This window comes from Vipera berus (genome assembly GCF_964194415.1).
Source record: "Vipera berus genome assembly, chromosome: 4".
Taxonomy (NCBI): domain Eukaryota; kingdom Metazoa; phylum Chordata; class Lepidosauria; order Squamata; family Viperidae; genus Vipera; species Vipera berus.
The window spans coordinates 123,139,535-123,158,413 of record NC_138206.1 but is presented as its reverse complement, the minus strand read 5'-3'; the positions used below and the strand labels follow the sequence as shown (position 1 = coordinate 123,158,413).

General features: G+C 46.3%; 1 protein-coding gene across 3 annotated transcripts in view; it reads right to left on the bottom strand.

Annotated features, from left to right (window-relative positions):
• The window catches only part of ERCC6 (ERCC excision repair 6, chromatin remodeling factor), a 36,398-nt gene extending 22,230 nt beyond the window's left edge, over nt 1-14,168 (bottom strand). The window contains exons 1-6 of one of the 3 annotated variants that reach the window (XM_081328035.1): nt 13,856-14,168; nt 11,721-12,169; nt 10,997-11,120; nt 9,642-9,810; nt 8,054-8,711; nt 2,220-2,348 (exon numbers count right to left, since the gene is read on the bottom strand). In XM_081328035.1, coding sequence (XP_081184161.1) covers nt 2,220-2,348; nt 8,054-8,711; nt 9,642-9,810; nt 10,997-11,120; nt 11,721-12,166 — 1,526 coding nt within the window. In that variant the 5' untranslated portion in view covers nt 12,167-12,169; nt 13,856-14,168. Of the gene's footprint in view, nt 1-2,219; nt 2,349-8,053; nt 8,712-9,641; nt 9,811-10,996; nt 11,121-11,720; nt 12,170-13,249; nt 13,601-13,855 lie in introns of those variants that run through there. The other 2 variants (XM_081328034.1, XM_081328033.1) reach the window with 2 other exon arrangements.
• Between the last annotated feature and the right edge of the window lie 4,711 nt (nt 14,169-18,879).

Genomic DNA, 18,879 nt, shown 5'->3' with positions numbered 1-18,879 from the left:
GTTGGGATAGAAGAGGGGGAGGGGGGAGAGAGCGTCAAATGACAATTTGAGGCCCAGGGTGTCCAACCATGTCCTAAAACATCACATGGTTTATGAATAAAATTGAATCCACACATTTTGCTAAGTCATATTGTGGTTTATTTGGCCTTAGCTAAGCTTACGTCCAGGCCCTGCAGTATATAAACCACAATTTAGGACTTAAATTACACTGCTGTGTAATTCCAGGCAAGTGTGGATTATCAGCAATCATGGTTAGGAAACCAAGGTTTACCATATATGAAACCATGAAACTTCTCCTTGGAGGCTTGGGGTAAAAAGAACCCTGAAATAAGTGTTGACACAAGTTCGAAGTCAATTAAGCTGAATTAAAATAGGCGGAAGCAGGAGGCCCCTACTTGGTAAATAAATTATAAGGGAAAATTCACCCAAAAGAGGCAATTCTCCAGATTAAAGCAAATTCCAAATCCATGACCAAAACTATCAATTAATCAACTGAAGTTAGAAAACAGAGATCTATTTTGTATTTACTTAAAATACGTTCCCTGCCCACCCCTCGCTGACTCTTGTGTTAAAAGGGATTGTGGCGCTGACAATCTCTGCCCTCGGGCTCCGCACTGAAAGCGCACGACGCCCCCGAGGGAGAGAGGGGAAGACGTGAGCCAGGCGCAGTGTGTCAAGTAACGTTTCTCACAAAGACCACCTGGAATGGGAACCCTGGGGGGGGGGGAATGAAACAACCGTCCCCAGGCGAGGGCTGGGGAAAAACCACACGGATTCCTAGCAGAAGGGAAGCAGGCAGCCAGGGCGAAGGGTGAGGTTCCACGAATTCTGCCCTGCCCATCGAGAACAATTTGCGGGAACGAGGACAAGAGCTTTGAAAGTCTAATCTGAAGGGCAACTGTGGCGATTGCGTCTCATGGCTTGCTGGGATGGTCAACAGAAGGTCAGAAGGAGCCCGGTCCCTGAAAGCGCGAGGGCAAGGCAGAGGGATCTGCAGCCGTTCACTCCAGCCCAGGGATCTAACATGCTCTGTTTTGACTTCTTGTAACTTTTTCTCATCCACCAGTACTCTTTTCCACAACAAATACAGTCCAGGCTGCAGTAAATAAACAAAAGAGCACTTCCGTATATTTTGCAAAACAAAACATTTCTTTACCAGAAAAAATAAGGGCTGGTGGACCTGCAAATTAAACACACTGATTATAAATCTTAATAGCAACTTTCACCCATTATCTGAAGCGTGATTTATTTGTGCCGGAAACTTCGCTTGGCACCCTCTTTCAGTGGCGGACTTCGCTGAAGCAACCTCCAAAATTCTGCTTCCCACCACAAAGGTTTTGGGAAAGAAAAGTTTAAAATACCTCTGATGATACTCAAGGATCACCTTTCTCATGTGTGAAAAACTCTGGTGTTGCACACATCGTTTCCTAAGAAATACTAGTCCAATAATCTAATTCCGACAGGCTGCTCAATAACGGCACAGACTTCATTTATGAAAGCAGGAAGGAGAGAAACCAGTTAAGTTAGAGTTTACTGCACTTCCCCTCCCCCTCCCCCCAATATCTAGATAGTTGTGTTTTAAAACAATCATTCCTTGGCAATATGGAAGATTCTCAGTCATCCAGCTAGAGTTGTCTGAAGGTGGAGTCGTTGCAACTGGAATAATTTTCTGTTACTAGTTTGAGAGACGTTTTGCTGCCCATCCAAGCAGCTTCCTCACTGCAATGCATTTTGGGGAGGTTGGTGTGGCAGAGAGTTTCCAACCACTCTCTCTGCCTGACTGGCTTGCTCTGACCCTGGAAGCTGCCTGGATGAGCAGCAAAATGTCTCTCAAACTAACAACAAAATTAGTCCGGTTGCAACGACTCCACCTTCACGTTCCTTGGCAACCTATAAAATGAAGTTCCACACTTCAAAACATCCCTCAAATTCCTAACATTTTAAAGTACTTTTCCCATTTCTGAATTTCCCATTTTCTGATATTTCTCTCTTCTCAAACATACTTCAGACCACAGGCCACGACTGTTAAAATACGGCCAAGCTAACTATGATGGTTGTGTTTGACAGAGATGACCTATCTCCACCACAGAGAGTGGGCTGCTCTGTAACTCCATTTCCAGTCCTTCAACATTTCCCCCAAATTATTCTGGTACTAACAAAGGAAGGAAGGAAGAGGTTTTTAAAATAAAACTTCCGAGAACAAGTTTTAGTATACCTACTTGTATAGTTTCTTGAAGAGGTAGCCTGGAACTTTAAAACCCTCCATAAATTCCTCGTCGCTTTCGTCAGACTCTTCGCCCTTGCTCCGGCCCCCTTTACGGTCTTTCAGTTGCTCTCTCTGCCACCTCCTGAAATCACGGTTAAGAATTCCCCACGTCATTACTAGAGTTAGAGAAGCTGATACTTTAGGCAGCTCACGGGGAAGAAAAAGTAAATGCGGAAAGCGTTGTTTTAGGTAATAGCCATCATCGCAATCTCTTCTCAGAGCACAGCAGGGCTGCTCTGGAAATGGACAAAAGTTTAAGCCAAACAAATCAACATTTACAATATCCAGACCCACAACAAGCAGCAGCCTAGAGGCTAACCACGAAGCCCAGTAAAGGGAAATCACTGCTGGGGACCCCAGGCCATCACGGAACCGTCTTTCCTTGAAGGAAAAGGAATCGGAGCTAAATATTCTGCATCAATTGATCTTCAGACTCCGAGGCCTTTCAGCCAGGCGATACGTAACGTGGCCGACACCAACCCACCCAACGCGAAGGGCTGGGGGGTTTTCCCCATAGGCGCCTGCCTGTCCCATTCCCATCCAGATCCTAAGACTGGGGCCACGTCCCTGCCACCCTCCCATTCACCCCAACTTCACACCCAAGGCATTTTGCTCTTCAGGGCGGATCAGGCATATAGATTCAAATTTATAACGGCATATAAATTTAATAAATAAATAGTAGCCATGCTGCCCGATCCACTCTGGGCAGCGTGACTATTTATTAAATTCATATGCCATTATGTACTACTAAACGTCTGCTGAATTAGGTTAGTGCCAATGACAGAAAACACTTCCATCGTAACCCTCGCGGTCTGGTCACTTAAGCGATCAGGGCACCACCGATCACTGTGAGAACGGCGATCTGAGCTGGGCTGACCAGGAAGCGAAATGGGCCCTGGGGGTGTCCGTGCCTCACGTGTGTGTGCTTTTGACTCAGTCTTCAGAACTGGCAGCTACGTGACAAACCTGTGGAGTTTTCCTGGCAGTGTTTTCAGACGTGGCATGCCGTTGTCTTCTCCCTAGGGCCGAGAGAACTATTGTACCCCAAGCAAGTTGTCTGGGAGAAACCTACGGTACTTTGAATTAACGTTGTTTCACAATACAAAAATACTATGTGTAAGAGAGTTTTGCCCTTATATGAGGAACAAGAAATAATTTCTCATAAAAATTCAAATTTATTTATTAAGTGGAAACTAGGTATTCGTGAAAGAGCAGATTGATTTCCTAGTTTTATTCGTAGTAGGCATAAATTACCCTCTCCAGAGAATGAGGACGGAGGGCGCCCCCTGGTGCATCGGAGACACGACACGTCTCCTCCACCCAACCCTCCTCCGTCCACCCGGGGCCAGAAGGAAGGGAAGAGAGGCGAGCCATTTCTTCCAAGGCAGGAGGGGAAAGTTTGCAGGGAGACAAAAAGCAAACAGAAATCTCTCTTTTGGGGGGGGTGGGGGTGTTTTCTGCTTTGAAATTTTGAGTTGCTTTTTTTAATGACTGAAAATGTAACACGCGGGGGACATTTCAAAATACAAGCTTGCCCTCTTTTCAAGAGGGCAACTCTGCGCTTGTGGGGAAGGCGACCCCCTTACGGAGGGGAGCCCACGAGGGCCTGGCTGGGAATGGGACCGGGCGCCCCTCCTGCGAACCCCTGCCCAGGGGGGCTCAGATTCAGGGGATGGACGGGAGAAGCCCACCAAGCCCCCACAGGCTCCCCTTCTCCTACCTGGCTACAATGAAGAGGAGGAGGAGGAGGAAGGGGAAGCAGAGGGCTGCCTCCCTCCCTCCTTCTCCCGGCCGGTCGGCTTCCTCCCTCAAGCCCTGGAGCTCAGGGAACAGGGATTGTTAGCCTGCGGGGGTCTGTGAACCACCCAGAGTGAGGCCGCACAAGCATGTGAACCAAGTAATTCATAGGAGGACAATTACTTATTCTGCGCCCGCTGTGTCCTTGAGACTCCCTAACCTAAGAGAGGAGCTGGACACCTTCTTCATAAACACAACACCAACCAGGGACGAGCAAGGATAGCAGCCGTTCCACCCCCCCCCCCCAGGCTCTCTGCACACGTCTTTGTGCGCCCCCCCCCGCTCCACCCGGCCATCGCAGGGCTGGGGGCTTTTCAAGGGCTGTAAGAGGCAGCATCGGAACTCATTTCAAACCCTGGCAGGTTCTCGCCAGCCCAAAGAAGAGCCAAAGAGAGGGGAGGGGCAGGCCTCTGGCCTAGGCCGGGGTCTGAACTGAGCCACTGGGTTAAAAACTGTTTCTCTGTGTAAATAAGCAAATTAAAAGGTTTAGCTCAGTTAATTACGTTACGATTTATTTATTTTTACTAAGGACTTCACACTTTATAACATCTTAAGGTTTGAAGCACCAGGATCTCAAATCTGGCTACTTTCTAAAGAAGCACCTTTTTTTTCCTTCTTCACATTGTACTTTATAAGATTTAACATTTTTACTATCATTTATCAAAACAGTACTTTATTCGGTATTGATCAACCCTTTCTTATGGAAAATTCTGCGACAACTGCTGCATTTAATTCAGGCAAAGAGAAATATGCTTCAATCAATAGCTTTTTTCTAACTGTAAAATATTGCATAATTGTGTACAATAAGTTTTAAACTCAAAATGTCTTTTTAGTTTCAATAATTCTCCCAAATCTCACCAGAAGTTGAAACAGCTCCACATTTAAGCTTGGAACACTCCTAGATGGAACAGCGTAATTTCAGTATAACTGGATTATTTCTTTGGACTCAAAACGGCTGTTTTAAATTTATTTACTGGCCTTATAGGTCGTTACAATCAACGGACTGAGCACTGTACAATTGTACAAGTCCGCAATTTAAGTTAAAATACATAATTATTATAACCAAAACCATACATGATAAATCAATCATTCATATGCTAGGAATCCAAAATTCCAAAACCACAATTTTAAAAGTAATTAATCATTATTGAAGCTGACTCCTTCCTTCTTTTATAATGCTCTCAATAACCATCTTCCGTGTCTAACTTTCACAGCTATTTTCATGTGATTAGACACCTTGCAATAAACAAGAAAAAACGTATTATTTAGTCAAATTGCTATAAAAGGATAGAATTAAGCAGAATTATATTTTTAATGTATTGCAAGAACAAGAGAAAGACGAACAAGTTGATGTTTCAAAATATACCCAGGAATCAAGCTGGGTTTATATATAGTTTATGCTGCCAGAAGACAATACTTTTTTATTTCAAAAAGACAAGAATCCCTTAATGATCATTATCATTTTGGAAACCGAGAGAACGATTTATTCTCCAGATCTGTTTATGATTTGTACTAGGTCGGTCTAATTGCCGCTTCCTTGGCAGTTGAGATGATGCTATCAAAATTACACGACTTAACAAACAAACAAAAAAAAATGACTAAAAAGTAGGAATGAAATCCTATTTGGATTCCTACTGAAGAGTAAATCTGAGTTTTATGAAGCTGTTGGTGTTTTGGATTACCTTAAAACGCAACATTTAAGTGCCTCTTGAAACACTGTGTTTGCTTTAAAAGAGGTTCAAAAGCACTTTAAAAGGAGATGCATTTGAAAAAGGATGATATTGCTTTGTGAGTAGAGAGGCTGGGATAGGCAAACTTCCTACTGCTCTTCTTCCAACCAGCACACGCTTTGGGCATCCTCTACCTTCTTCCCAAAACAGAAGAGTGCTTGGCCAAGTAGTCGGCCAAGTAGTCCAGCCAGCCCCTCTGCGGCTCTCCTGAGCGTGGCCACACGGCAAAGGGAAATCTTTGTCCAGGTCTCCGGCCTCGAGCAATGGGCTGGACTAGAAGACCTCCAAGGCCCCTTCCATCCCTAGGAGCCTATATTCGATATCTGGCAAACCATCAAACAGGAAGTCCCCACATCAGACCTGCCACAGGCTGACACCAGTGGCCGCAGGGCAACAGAAACCACCGCCCCCCCCCGCTCCCCTCCCGGCCACGGCAGAGCGGGAAACGGCACCGGCCAGAACCACGTGGCAGCCCTTTCTCCTCCTCGCCTGTCTCCCACCTGTCTCTCTCTGGAATGACGGATTTTTTAATTGGCCTGGCGCTTCAGATGTTCAGGGGAGACACCCAGCTGGCTGTCAAGCTTCACCATCGTAATATTTTAATCATGATGAAGAACCGTCTCCCCAGCACAATCCCGAAAGCTTCTCTGTGGGAAGCAAAATTCATTTCTCCTTTCTTTCCTCTGAAGGAAGTGGGATTCCCCAGCCAGCCTCAGGAAGTGCTCAACCCAACAAGCCGGGAGGAGGGGGGGGGAGGAACAAGCCCACCCTGTTTCCATCCGGTTGCTTTCATCAACTATAATCAAGAAATAAAATGCAGGCACGAGGAAATGGTATTTTGCTGGCAATTTCACTCCAGTGTTAATCTCCTAGGAGAATCTCCCTTAACGGGGCTCATCTGGGGAGGCTGGCACAACGGCAGCCACGCGGACAGATGCAGGCTGACAGCCGTAACAGCCGTTTGTGAGTCTATGGAACTTCAGATGTAATGTTTCCCTAGCAATTATAGTTACTAAAATTCATTTAGGCTTTTATTGTAACTTCAGCAACTGCAGGAAACGTACGACTTTACAAAGGATGAGTCGCTACAGTCTTAATGTTATTAAAAAAATCTTGCTGGAATGGATTTAAAATGTGGATCATATTAAAACTTTCAATCAAAATAAATTACTCTTGATGAAACACTGAATTAAAAATGATTTAATATTAAGCTAGCTTAATGGAAAAAGCTAACTTTTAATAAAATAACAAATATTTTACATTTAACATATGTATTAATTCCTTGCAAAATCGCTCAAAAAGGCTTTTGATTTATTATTTGTTATTTTAGAAGGAATATTGAACTAAAAGTTTAAAATATTAAACTTCATATTTTGATTTTTTTTTAAAAAAAGTCTAGAGCATAACTTTTCAATTATCTATCAAGCTGGACTTAAATTCCAAAGTTGTGAGCTCCAATAACCTTCTAATAACTGGAACCACTCAACTGACATAACCCAAGTATTCAAAGAAATTTGGATTCTCTGAACAAATAAAGGCAAGAATGAAAGAGGAAAAGGCACATAAAATGGCTAACTTTGTTAATCCAAGATGGGCAGTTCTTTTATAATATCAAATTTGTAACCACCAGATAACAATTATGCCTTTGCATTTACTACAAATGTTAAACTAATTACAGTTTTAAGACAGAAGCATCCACTAAAAATATAACACTTTGGTCTATCCTGAGAGAGACTGGAGAGAAAAGGATTACAAGAGAGCAATAGGCACAGAATCTCTTTAAGGCATCTTTCCTCTGCCTCGTTAGTTTTTTCTCTCTGACGCCACCCCCCCCCCAGACTGGAGATGAAAGAATTACAAGAGAGTAAGCAGGCACACCATAGGGAACATGTATCAAAAGAAATATGCTAGCCTCGGCTGTTTACTGGGATTACTTAGGGCAGGGAGCTGCAAGGGTGCTAGGAAAATGACGCTATAGCGCATTCCTCCAGTCCATATTCCCCACTACACAGTGGTTCCTTCCTTTCCACTGACTGCATTAATAATTATCCCAGGGTTGAGGACAGCGTTCCCTGGGGCGGGGGAGTGGGGGGGGGGAAAGAAAACTGAAATAAATTTGCAAGCAGAGTTGTGTTGGCATGATTCCCCACTTAGCAACTGTGTCGCCAATCCCAGCTGTGGTTGCTAAACACTGTAATTTAACTCGGTTTAATCTCATAATCTGGACCTTCCACAGTATAAATATGTGTTTTGCACTGACCTTAACCTCTGCTTGTAGTAGTCTTCATTGCCATCATCCTTGTATCTCTTTATTCTCCGCTTCCTAGTAACGCCCCCTTCTCCTTCTCCTTCGTCTTCCTCAGAAGAGCTTGGGAAGAACTCCTCGTCCGTGCCAGGCTGGCTTTCCTGCTTCAGGGAGGCTTCCCAGGACATGGGATTCACATCTTCACCCTCCTCCTCCGAAACGCTGAGCTCTTCGGGAGACCTCCTGCCTCCAGCAGCCTCCCAACCCTCCTGCTCTCCCCGGCGGAGCTTGGCTTTGGCCGGAAGCCGCGGAGCCTGCTGCTGCTGCCGCCGCTGCAGAGGACTGCCGGCTTTGGACGGGCCCTGGTCCCTCCGGCCCTTCGCCAAAGAGACGGGGGGTCTGGCCCGAGGACCCTGCGAGGGCGCTCCGGGCCGGCCTCCCTTACGGAACGGGGCTTTCTTCCTCTCCAACAGCAGCTCCGCTTGATCTGCCAGGAGCTTTTCAAAGCCCGAAGTTTCGTCCAGCATTACCCTGCGGGGCTTCCCCCTCCCTTCCTTCCGAGGCATCTTCGTCCCAAAGGGAGTCATCTGGCCGGTTCGGATCAGCTTCTCCCATTCCGTTTCTCCCTGTGTCGCCGACGTCAGCATCCTCCCGAGGGACGAAGGGCCGGGAGCTGGAAGAGATACTTTTCATCTTAAAGATCTGCATCGGAATTTCCTTTTCCTCACAACAAGGATCAGGGCAAGCGAGGGTCGTGCGTGCAATCTCTGTCAGTGTTGGAAAAGCGATCTGCGTGAAGCAGAGCAAGAACTGTTCTCCCATCATCCCGGGAAAGAGGTTGTGAAATAATGGATGAGAGTTGCAAAAGGCAAACTCCGACTAAAAAATGTCCTCTCGATAAGAAAAGTCTAGAAGGGCAACTAATTACCCAGAGAGAATTACAGATTTCCTTCCCTCCCTGACTCTGCTCTTCCGGGGCTGGCTAATCGTTTTGTCAATGACATTTCAAACTGGATTCCTGCACTACGTAAGAGGCCTAAATGGCCCTTTCCAACTGTAGGATCAGAAGTTTTTCAGACAAATTCTTCATCCCAACAACCCTCCTGGTGTTGAAACCTTCAGTTTTATTTTAACGGTTAAAAGGCAAAGTCATATTTTCTCTGCAAGTCTCCGGTGGGTGTTTACGTATTTCAATATACATAGATAACCACCAATACTCAAAAGATAGCTTGCTCCATTAAAACAATGTTATTCTACTTTGCATAATTTTAACTGCTGACAGACAGCATTGTGATGAAAAATATATTTCAATCATGCTTTTTGTCAACTTAAACCATTTTCTACAGCTCAGCTCATTTGATTAACACTTGCAATTTATTAAGACCAATGTTCTGGTCTCGAGAGGAAGCAGCTCCCCTTCTGAGCCATCCCAAGATTGACTTTCATTTCTGAAAAATTCCCACGTGCGCACTCAAGAGGCCCCGTTTTGCAGGTGTGCAAAATTAAAACAGTGCTAAATCTCTCTAAAGAACCATCCGCTGAAACGTATTAGCGTGCTCATTTGCACTCAGCTACCAAAATTTCATTTAAAGCCAGCATGTACCAACGTGGCCTCCAAACTCATCACTGGATTCCTCCCTCTCGTCTCCTCCGACTGCCGCAGCAGCAGCAGCAGCAGCTCTTCCATCACCATCACCACCGTCAAGGCCTCCTTCTTCACCAGCATTTTGAAGGTGCTTTCGTTTCGTTTTCATTTTTTTAAACTCTTGCTCCTGAAATGATAAAAATTTAGTAAGAGCCGAGTGGGGAAAGCCTCTTTCTATACACGGCAAGTCTGCTAAGGTTCTGTATTTCAGCAATGGGAAATATACAGTGACGTATACGGGAAGAGCTACTCTTCCTATAGGCAGATTTAAGGCAAGACACTTTCAATATTCTTCATTCAACGGAGTTCCCCATTCACTACCACAGGCAGCATTTTCAAATGGCTGTGAAATCCAGTGGTTTTTTTTAAAAAACACATATACGTTTACTATGTTCAACGCAAAAACGTACAATTAGATAAACCCGAACATTCACATTTTAATATGAGAAGAATTCTCATATTAGATGTTGAAAACCACTCATACTTTTGCTTTAAGGACACAAGGAAATCCTTCCCCTCCTACCCACTTTTTAGGATTTCTTTTTTTAAATAATATTTTTATTAAAAGTTTTAACTATAACAATAAAAGCTAATGCAAGCTAAAAAGAAAAATAGGATAAAGTGTCAAGAAAGAAAGAAAGAAAAAGCTAAGAAAGCGACTTCCACCTTTATCATGACAAGTATAAACCATTTCACTACTTCTTCCCCTCCTCTTAGTTAACAGATATAAAACCCGTTTTTTAGGATTTTTCCCCAGGCTGTCTAGTGCTGATTTTTCTTTCTTTCGGAATAGCCTTCCTGTCTGCGTTGATGTTTGACTCCTTTCAGGAGCTTCTGAGCACGGACCGGCACCCTGGCGTCTCCCTTGATAGAGCTGACCAAGTGTCCAGTTTTTTAACCTATGGGCTGGCCAGGTGTTCACATGTTATCTCACGAAGACACAAGCGTATCTGACGTTACAGTACTACGACTTGCAAAGGACTTTATGTACAATGAAGAATTAGAACAAGAAACGTTTAGAAAAACCACCTCTCAATGGAAATGTTAAGGATCGGGTGCACAAGGCTTTACCATTTCTTTTCACTAGGGCACATTCTAAGCATTTAGTTAACCCCCAAACCAGGTAATAGCTGCAGATTTTGTGAGGATTTCAGAATTAGTAACAATCTGCCACCAATTATTTACCAGTAAGCAATACTATGTATACAAAATTAAAATTTCAAATGAATTTCAACAAGTATTAAACCTGGATCATTCCAACAGCAAAAAATAATTAAAACAAATGTCATAAACAAGCAGTAATTGTCCATTACTTTGTTGCAGTTTTGTTCTTTCCCAGAATCCAGTTTTCTACTATTATCCTTATTAGCAGCAGTCTGAGGTCTAATTTGCTCCATATGGCTTGTAGCAGATGGTTTTGGAGAGGATGTGCATGGCCTGAAAATAAAATTCAATTACATTAAAATAATTGGATTAAAAAGTGGATCATATATATATTAATAAGGTATACAAACATCCCTTTATTTCTGTGGAGCAACAATCTGCCTTACCGTGTTGATAATGGAGCTCTTGTAGCAAGACCAGAGGGTGATCTGCAAACTTCGGTTTACAAAATATTTATTATCATCCTGAATTCAATGCAACTTACCCAAATCAGCAATTTCACCTTAATATTTTCACAATGTTAAGTACACTAACTGGAATTATTGTATCCTTAATATTTGCTTACCAGGGAGGAGGCATTTTATGGTTTGAAATCATTATTTTCTGTAGGGTGGAAAAAGGCTGAAACGAAGCCAGGAGTCTCTGACTGAATCCACCATAGGCCGATTAGCAGTGCACGTGCACGCGCGCACACACACACACACACACCCTTTCTTTAAAGTTTCAGAAGAAATTACCCGGGGATGAAGCAGAGGCTTTGCTCTCCAAGGCAGCCACTTCCAAGCATCCTGTCCTGTTCTGAACTTCCAGAGAAGGCCAAAGAGAGTGACCCCCTCCCCCCCCAAGCACACAGCAAAACCGCGTTTCACCTACCCCGCATCCCCCTGTTCCGCCTGGCCATCTGTTTCAGCAGCAGCAGCAGCAGGGACTGGGCCCACTTTAGTGGCTTCACTGATCGCCTGGTCTATCTGCCGAAGGACTCCGTGCTCCAAGACCTCTTGGTCGTAGACCTCGACTCCCAGGCCTCGGAGCTCAAGCGCCTGGTCCTCGAGGGCCACGGACCGAATCTGCTGCCGGTCAATGAGCAGCGTGGGCCCCTTTCGGAGCATCCCCAAAGAAGCCCCAGTCGACGACACGTCGCTCTCCGAGGCCTGCCCCTTCCCGCGGTCTTCCAGACGGTATTCGTGGGCCGCCCAACCATCTCCTGGCTTATTCGCTTCATCCGCTTGGCTGTTACTCGCGTTGCTGCTGCTGCTGCTGCCATCGCCCACTTCCTGGGCTTGAAGGCTTCCTTCCAGCGGGAGTTTCTGGGCAGGCATCCTCTGTCCAGACAAAAGTAAAAAAGACATTTTGCACCCTGAACGTTAGGATTTTGCATTTCAAGCAGAATCTCTAGAACGCAGAGTAAGGGAGATGGAAGGGACCTCAGAGGTCTTCTAGTTCAACCCTCTGCTCGAGCAGGAGACCCTAGACCATTTCAGATAAACAGTTGTCCTCCAGTGATGGAGCACCCACAACTTCTGAAGGCAAGTTTAATTGCTCTCACCATTAGGAAATTCCTCCTTAGTTCTAGGTTACTTCTCTCCTGGGTTAGTTTCCATCCATTGTTCCTTGTCTTGCCTTATTTGGAAAATAGTTTGACCCCCCCCCTTTATCTTTGTAGGAGCCCCTCAAATATTAGAACACTGCTTTAATTTTGAATTCCCATGGAACAAGCAAAAAATCAGCAAAGGTAGTACTTTTATACACTTCAAAACCTAATCTAATCTCCAATTTTATTCAACAGCCGCTACAGCATCATATTGGGAAGGTTTACAATCTCAGTATATACTACTGTTCTGCAACCTTAAACATTAACACACTAGCATCTGCTGTTACAGAATTGCTAAGAGAACTTAATGAGTTTATCTATACATCTAACGGAAATTTGATGTAAAGGAGAAAACTGTCATCCAGTTTTAAAATAATTAGGAATATACCATGATACATAATTAACTCCAGAAACATTATTTACTAGGGAGAATAATGTAGTTGCCTCAAGCAATTGATGAATTTGAGATGCCAGGCCAGGAATGAGAATCTGGTTATGTTGTTAACTTCTGGATTATAGTCCTAATGTACACAAATGACTAAAGTTGTAATGTGGGAAACAAGCACTCCGTATTTGCTATTTCAGAATTTTGCCTATAAATGATAGATGCACATAAGGATAATCTGTCATAAGATTCCTCATATTGAAGACTATTTTCCCTTCTTAAAAAATAGAGCATCACCCTTCAAAGTGAGCATTTATTTAGGAATGTCTCCAGGATACAATAACCCATCCCCCCCCCTTTTGCCATGTTTGCAATTACGGAACAGCAGCACCTTGGTCCTTTCACCCAACCCCGCCCTTAAAATACCTGCACCTGTGCTGCAGAACCAGGCGAGTTTGCCCTGTATGAAAGTCTCCCGGTGTGTGTGTGTGTGTTGGCTTGTTGGGCAAGTCTGCACAGATTCCTTGGCGGCAACTAGGCGAGGAGCGACTGGAATTGTTTCTCCTCCTCCTCCTCCTGGGCTTCCTCCCTCGCCTCCAGCTCTGGCCCCCACAGGCAGCGCCGCTTTGGCAAGAGACACCCCCCAACTAACAACCCAGCCTAATCCCACCCATTACTTTGCCAGGGTGTAGGGGCTTTACCCCTCCTTTACTTAGTTTGACTCAAAGTTGGCCAAAGCCCGTGGTTGTTCTTAAATTTATATTTTAAAAAATCTCTTAAAAATTAGCACTAACTAAAAAGCCCCATTGTACAAGAAGCATTCTTATCAGATGGCGAAGCGGGCAGGCTATAAATCTGATAGGTAAATAAATTATTACTATTGTTAGATTCTGGTCAACTCAAGGAGACGACCACAAACAACCCTGCACAACAGCCCTGCGAGGTGGGCTCTCCTTGGCCCGAGGCGGGCCCACTTTCCAACCCGGCACCTCGAGGGCCCCCAAAGCAGCGTGGCTCGCTTGCCAGAGCTACCTGCCCTCCTGCCTCTCTCCGCCGCAGGGCCAGGGGCTGCCGGGCAGACTCCCGAGGGAAGCCCTGCTTGGGCGGCCGCCACTCGGGCACCGAAGCGTGGGGAGAGCCGACGGTCGAGGCGGCCAAGAAAGCGGCACCTACGGAGCAGCCGAAGAGCCCCGGGACGGAGCGAAGGGGAACCCGGGGAAGGTCCTCCGCGGGCCGGGTGCGCCCCGGAGGCCGCGACGCTCCGCTCGGGGTGAGGAGGAGGAGGAGGAGGAGGAGGAGGAAGAAACGGCGAGGCCGCCAGCAGCCTCCCTCGACGACCGCGGCCTCCGGCAGCCCTCTGCGCATGCGCCCCTCGGCTCCTCGACTTCCGGCGGCCCACGCGCTCCGGCCACAGAACGACTTCCGGTCTGCGGGCGGGCCATTGGCTGGGCCAGGGCTCCGCCCACCGAGGGGAGGGGCTGCAGAAGCCGCCTGGGGAGCCGCTCTTTCCCTTCCGGGGCTTCCCGGCTGAGCGGCTCTCGGGTGGGCCGGGGGGGGCGCTGGCCTCCCACCGGCAGGTAACCCCAGGGGGCCAACGCGCACGGCGCCCCTCCCCACTGACCCGGACGGAGGGAGAGCGGCCCGGGTTCTCCCACGGGGGGAGGGGGAGGGGTTGCCGGGCAACGAGCGGGGGCGCCGGTCCTCGAGCCGCGCGGCTCTCTGGGCTCGGGCGGCCTCCCGGCCTAAGCGAGGCCTCGGCGGATGGGAGGCGGCGGCGGCGGTTTCCAGCTGCGGAACGATTTTACCGACGAGGGGAAATAAGGCCAGACCGGGTGCGGTGCGTGGCCAGTGAAAGCCGGGCGGACCCCCGTCCTGAGGAGCGTCCCAGAAGGCCGTGCCGTGGTTAGCTGCCCAGTCGTCTCCGACCCATCGCGACCCCGCCGACCGCCTTCCTCCGGGCCTTCCTGCCCTCTTCTGGAGTCCGTTTGGGCTCAGGCCTCCTGCTTCAAGCCCCACGGACGGCACCAGAAGAAGGCCGCGTCGGTGGCCGAAGCCGCGTTGGCAGAAGAGGCGAGAGAGCGGAGGCGCCTGGGAGACTGGACCGGCCCAAGGCAACCACCTCCTGAAGAGCTGCCCCTGGGGGATGGCTAGCGGGGCATCTTCCTGCCACGGCTGGGGGGAGGCGAGGTCGGGCCTGCTCGTGGCTTTAAGGCTGGGGCAGGAGAGGTGGGCCGGCACAGCCCTGCTTTGCCCAAAGGTGTAGAGCGGGGGTCCTCGAACGCGGCCCTTTTGACTCGTGGACTTCAACTCCCAGAATCCCTCGGCCAGCGTGCCTGGCTGAGGAATTCTGGGAGTTGAAGTCCACGAGTCACAAAAGGGCCGCCTTTGAAGACCCCTGGTGTATATTGGAGCGGGCTTTTGTCTTTACCGGTCTGGAGACCGTATCCAGTTCAGTCGGAAGTACTTCTGTAGGAAGAAACCAGGTCCGGGTTCCTTTCCTGAAACAGTTCAGAGAAATTTGCCGTGGGGGCCGCTGACAGGATTTCTGAGCTGCTGCTTATGAAACCCTGCAGACCTCTGCCTTATTGCAGTAGATTTTTGCTTAGAGAAAGGAAGATTTCTCAAGGTGCTTTTTAAGACTTCCTGATTTATGCTGGCAAGTTGTTAATCAGTCTATGGCAGCATAAATAAAATTAAAGAGTTTAATTAAAACTAATGAACGAGTGAACAGAGAATAGATAGCATGTTCCGCTGTCAGAATCCTGATGTTCTCAATAATTAAACTGTCACAGGAAAGGAGATGGCTTAAAAATGTCAAAAATTTAGAAGAAAGAAAAGTTAAAAAAAAAACAGGCCTGCCATTTCAGAACAGCTTGAGAGTTTATGTAAGCCCAGTAAATATAAAATTCCATTGAGGATATCCAGACAAGCTGCATTCCTTCAAATGTACTTTAGCTAATTCTTTTGTTCTTCCTTGTCTTAATTTTCTTAATTTCCATCTGGAGATGTTTCTTTTGGGTCACCCTAATGCATTGTTAGCTGCAAAGTCATGTCCGACCCATTGCGACCCCATGGACAACGTTCCTCCAGGCCCTCCTGTCCTCTACCCTCTTCTGGAGTCCATTTAGGCTCACACCTACTGCTTCAGTGACTCCATCCAGCCACCTCCTTCTCTGTCGTCCCCTTCTTCTATTGCCCTCAATCTTTCCCAGCATGAGGCTCTTCTCCAGTGAGTCCTTCCTTCTCATTAGGTGGCCAAAGTATTTGAGTTTCAACTTCAGGATCTGGCCTTCTAAAGAGCAGTCAGGGTTGATCTCCTCTAGGACTGACCGGTTTGATCGCCTTGCAGTCCAAGGGACTCGCAGGAGTCTTCTCCAGCACCAGAGTTCAAAGGCCTCAATTCTTTGGCGCTCAGCCTTTCTTATGGTCCAACTTTCACTGCCATACATTGCAACTGGGAAGACTGTAGCCTTGACTATACACACTTTTGTTGCCAGGGTGATGTCTCTGCCTTTTAGTGTGCTGTCTAGATTTGCCATGGCTTTCCTCCCCAGGAGCAAGCGTCTTTTAATTTCTTGGCTGCAGTCCCCATCTGCAGTGATCTTGGAGCCCAGGAAAATAAAATCTGTCACTACCTCCATTTCTTCCCCATCTATTTGCCAGGAATTGAGAGGGCTGGATGCCATGATCTTGGTTTTCTTAATGTTAAGTTTCAACCCAAGTTTTGCACTCTCCTTCTTCACCCGCAACGCGAGGCTCTTTAGTTCTTCCTTTTCTGCCATTAGAGTGGTATCATCTGCATATCTTAGGTTGTTGATATTTCTCCCGGCAATCTTAATTCCATCTTTTGATTCATCTAGCCCTGCCTTTCTCATGATGTACTCTGCATATAAGTTAAATAGGCAGGGCGACAGTATACAGCCTTGCTGGACTCCTTTCCCAATTTTGAACCAATCAGTGGTTCCGTGTCCAGTTCTCACTGTTGCTTCTTGACCCGCATATAGGTTTCTCAAGAGACAAATAAGATGGTCTGGTATGCCCATCTCTTTAAGGACTTGCCACAGTTTGTTGTGATCCACACGATCAAATGCTTTAGCATAGTCAATGAAGCAGAAGTATATGTTTTTCTGGAACTCCCTAGCTTTCTCCATGATCTCTAGCTTTCTCCGCCCTGAGTCCTATGGGAATAGGGCGGTATATAAGTCAAATTAATAATAATAATCCAGCATATGTTGACAATTTGATCTCTAGTTCCTCTGCCTCTTCGAAATCCTGCCTGTACTTCTGGTAGTTCTCGAACCACATACTGCTGGAGTCTAGCTTGTAGGATTTTAAGCATAACTTTACTAGCATGAGAAATGAGTGCAATGGTGCGATAGTTTGAACATTCTTTGGCACTGCCTTCTTTGGAATTGGAATGTAAACTTTTCCAATCCTGTGGCCGCTGTTGAGTTTTCCAAATTTGCTGGCAAATTGAGTGTAGCACTTGTACTGCATCGTCTTTTAAGATTTTGAATAGCTCAGCTGGAATACTGTCACCTCCACTAGCTTTGTTGTTGCTCAGCTTTTCTAAGGTCCACTTCACATTCTAGGATGTCTGGCTCGAGGTCAGTGACCACCTCATCGTGGTTATCAGGGACGTTAAGCTCGTTCTTGTGTAATTTTGCCACCTCTTCTTAATCTCTTCTGCCTCTGTTGGGTCCCTGCCATTTTGGTCCTTTATCATGCCCATTTTTGCATGAAACGTTCCCTTCATCTCTCCAATTTTCTTGAAGAGATCTCTGGTCCTCCCTATTCTATTGTTTTCTTCTATTTCTTTGCACTCTGCATTCAGTTGGGCATATCTTTCTTTTTCTCCCTTGCCTTTCGCTTCCCTCCTTTCCTCAGCTATTTGCAAAGCTTCCTCAGACAGCCATTTTGCGTTCTTGCATTTCTTTTTCTTTGGGATGGTTTTAGTTGCTACCTCTTGTACAATGTTGCGAACCTCCGTCCATAGTTCTTCAGGCACTCAGTTTATCAGTTCTAATTCCTTAAATCTATTTGTCACCTCTACTGTATATTCAACAGGGATATGATTTAATTCATACCTGAGTGGCCTAGTGCTTTTCCCTACTTTCTTCAGTTTAAGCCTAAACTTTGCAACAAGAAGCTCGTGGTCTGAGCCACAGTCAGCTCCTGGTCTTGTTTTTACTGACTGTATAGAGCTTCTCCATCTTTGGCTGCAGAGCACATAGTCAATCTGATTTCTGTGTTGTCCATCTAGTGATGTCCATGTGTAGAGCCATCTCTTGGGTTGTTGGAAAAGAGTGTTTGCTATGACCATCGTATTCTCTTGACAAAATTCTATCAGCCTGTGCCCTGCTTCATTTTGTACTCCAAGGCCAAACTTGCCTGTTATTCCAGTTATCTTTTGGCTTCCTACTTTAGCATTCCAATCCCCCAAGATGATCATTTTTTGGTGTTCTATAAGGTGCTGTAGGGCTTCATAGAACCGGTCAATTTCATCCTCTTCAGCACTGGTGGTTGGGGCATAGACTTGGACTACTGTGATATTGAATGGTTTGCCTTGGATTCGAACTGAGATCATTCTGTCATTTTGAGGATTGTATCCCAGTATTGCTTTTCCTACTCTCTTATTGACTGTGAAGGCTACTCCATTTCTTCTGAGGGATTCTTGCCCGCAGTAGTATACCTGATGGTCATCTGAATTAAATTCACCCATTCCTGTCCATTTTAGTTCGCTGATTCCTAAGATGTCGATGTTCAGTCTTGTCATCTCTTGTTTGACCACGTCCAGCTTGCCTTGATTCATGGATCTTACATTCCAGGTTCCTATGGAGAGAAAATCTTTACAGCATCGGACTTTCCTTTCACCACCAGATACATCCACAGCTGAGCGTCCTTTCGGCTTTGGCCCAGTCGCTTCATTCTTTCTGGCACACCTGGGATTTAGGACACTGTCATGGGGGCTCTCAGTCACAACTGAGGGAAACGGTGCAGCTCATGGATGGACATGTATGATCACCGAGCAAGGCTGAAGATTGTAATTACTGAGG